Consider the following 1,951-nt stretch of genomic DNA (forward strand, 5'->3'; position numbering starts at 1 on the left):
GGCCTTAATCGATGGAGGAACGGCCCTCCACAGAGGTACGCTGATACCGTCAGGTCCGGGGACCGATTGACGCGGTAGCTTGGTAACTACCACCTCCTCGCACGATACCGGAAGCCATAGGTTAACTTAAATACCCCACTGTGCATAACTAAAATAATTGCTGATGCCCGATGCCGTTGAGCGGTGATCGATCGTTGTGCATTCCACGCGCTGCTCGGAAGTCCCTCGATCGACGACTTCACGTCCTTTTACGCCTGCTTCTCCCGATTCTTCAACAGCTTTCTGTATTTCCTCCGCCTGTTTTCGAACCAGGCCTTTACCTGACGTACTGAGAGCCCTATTTTGGCCGCAAGTTCGATCCTGCGGCTCATGCCAATATAAGACTTCAAGAGGAACTCCTTTTCCAGTTCCAATGTCTGATTGTGAGTGTAGACCTTTCTGTATGTGGAACTGGTTCGAGTTTTTCCTTTCGCCTTTGCTTCGTTATCAAGCTTGCAAACGAGCTTCCTGTCCTCCATGAGGTAATATTCGCCTCCTGTCTCCAGTTGCCGGGAGCAAACGGCGCACGAGAAGCAGGTCGTGTGGTATACCGACTCCTGTGCCCTTTGGACAACCTCCGACGGCGCCAATCCTTGTAAGCAGCCCGCGCACTTCGTCCCGAAACGCTTGAAGTAGTCGTCTTTACAGAAAAGGTGGCCGTTCCTCTCGAAACACTTGTGGGTCAGCCTAGCACCGCAGTCCCGGCACGTGAGACACCTTTCATGCCAACACCTTTCGAGGATTCTCAGAACGTATTTGTCCAAGATAGCTTCTTGACAACCGTCGCACTTCGGTGTCGAAGCTGGATGACTCAACGGCGTGGTATTGGTTGGATTGTTGGTATTCATATTATTCATGTTGTTGCAGGAATAGTGATGGACTTGCTGCTGTCCCTTCGTTGGAGATCGGCCGATATTGTACAAGCCTCGAAGAATCGAGGAAACGAGACTACTGTTTTGAAGAGGAGTTTAAACTCCCCTTCTAGGATTTCCTCCGAGTCCAGCTCGAGGTTTTGGTTTTTTATGGCCTTTAGGAGTTCCTCCTCTGCCGTGACAGAGGGGACTCCGAATATTATTATTTTCGGTCTCCTCCTAGGGAGGGGACCTATCTCAACTTTCTGTCTTAATCCCTTGTTTTTGAGGACATGCTCAAGGTCCTCTGTCGTTTCAGTTTCTATGAGAATTCCGGAATTCGCGAGTTTCCACACGTTCCGGATTCTTATTTTCTGTTCTGTCGGGTTTATAAACTCCGACAGAACCTTTTTTGTCTCGTCGCTATTCGAGATTTCACTACCCTTTGCAGGGTAGATTGCCGCTGTCGGCTTAGGCTGCTGCACAGCAGTTTTCTTTGCCACTTTCCTTATTCTCTTGTTTGCCTTTATTATTTCAGAGTACAATTGTGGTTTTGAAGCCGGGGCTTCTTGGCCACTACTCTGTTTCTTTCTTGCGAGACTATCTATCTTTGCAGATAGCTCTTTTATTTTATCCTCCAGGGATTTTTCTTTCTCGAGCACAAGGAGTTTCTCCTTGAGCTCTCTATTCTCTTTTTCTATGACCTCCTTTCCTTCCTTTCCTTTGCTGTCCTTCTTCATATTTCTTTTGAGAGAGCAGTGGCCCTCTCCAGGCTCTCTCGATACTTCGTGTTAATGTCCTCCTTGAGGTCTTCTAAATCGATTAATTCCAGGTTCGTCTTCCTGGCCTGTTCCTCTATTTCCATAGCAATTTTCTCGGCTTCTTCGACTGCGCTTTCGTCAAAACCAAGGTCTTGAGGAATTTACGCAGCCGTTGGGCCGGGAAATATCCATCCTCTTCAGGATCGTCAGACATGTTAGACACGTCCGACTCTCCTGAGTATCTCACTCTATCGGGATCGCCCATAACTTGTTTAATGGCTTCCCTGAATTGCTTGCTCT

At 48.2% G+C, this 1,951-nt stretch overlaps 1 protein-coding gene across 1 annotated transcript; it reads right to left on the reverse strand.

The window, feature by feature from the left end:
- Window positions 1-248: 248 nt before the first annotated feature.
- On the reverse strand, window positions 249-896 carry LOC143218184 (LIM/homeobox protein Lhx3-like). The gene has a single exon (XM_076443227.1). The coding sequence runs from the start codon at window positions 894-896 to the stop codon at window positions 249-251; it is 648 nt and encodes a 215-aa protein (XP_076299342.1).
- Between the last annotated feature and the right edge of the window lie 1,055 nt (window positions 897-1,951).

Source organism: Lasioglossum baleicum, chromosome 18, assembly GCF_051020765.1.
Source record: "Lasioglossum baleicum chromosome 18, iyLasBale1, whole genome shotgun sequence".
In the NCBI taxonomy this organism is placed as follows: domain Eukaryota; kingdom Metazoa; phylum Arthropoda; class Insecta; order Hymenoptera; family Halictidae; genus Lasioglossum; species Lasioglossum baleicum.

Coding starts and splice junctions, on each gene's coding strand:
- LOC143218184 (XM_076443227.1), bottom strand. CDS start 896: ATGAATAATATGAATACCAACAATCCAACCAATACCACGCCGTTGAGT.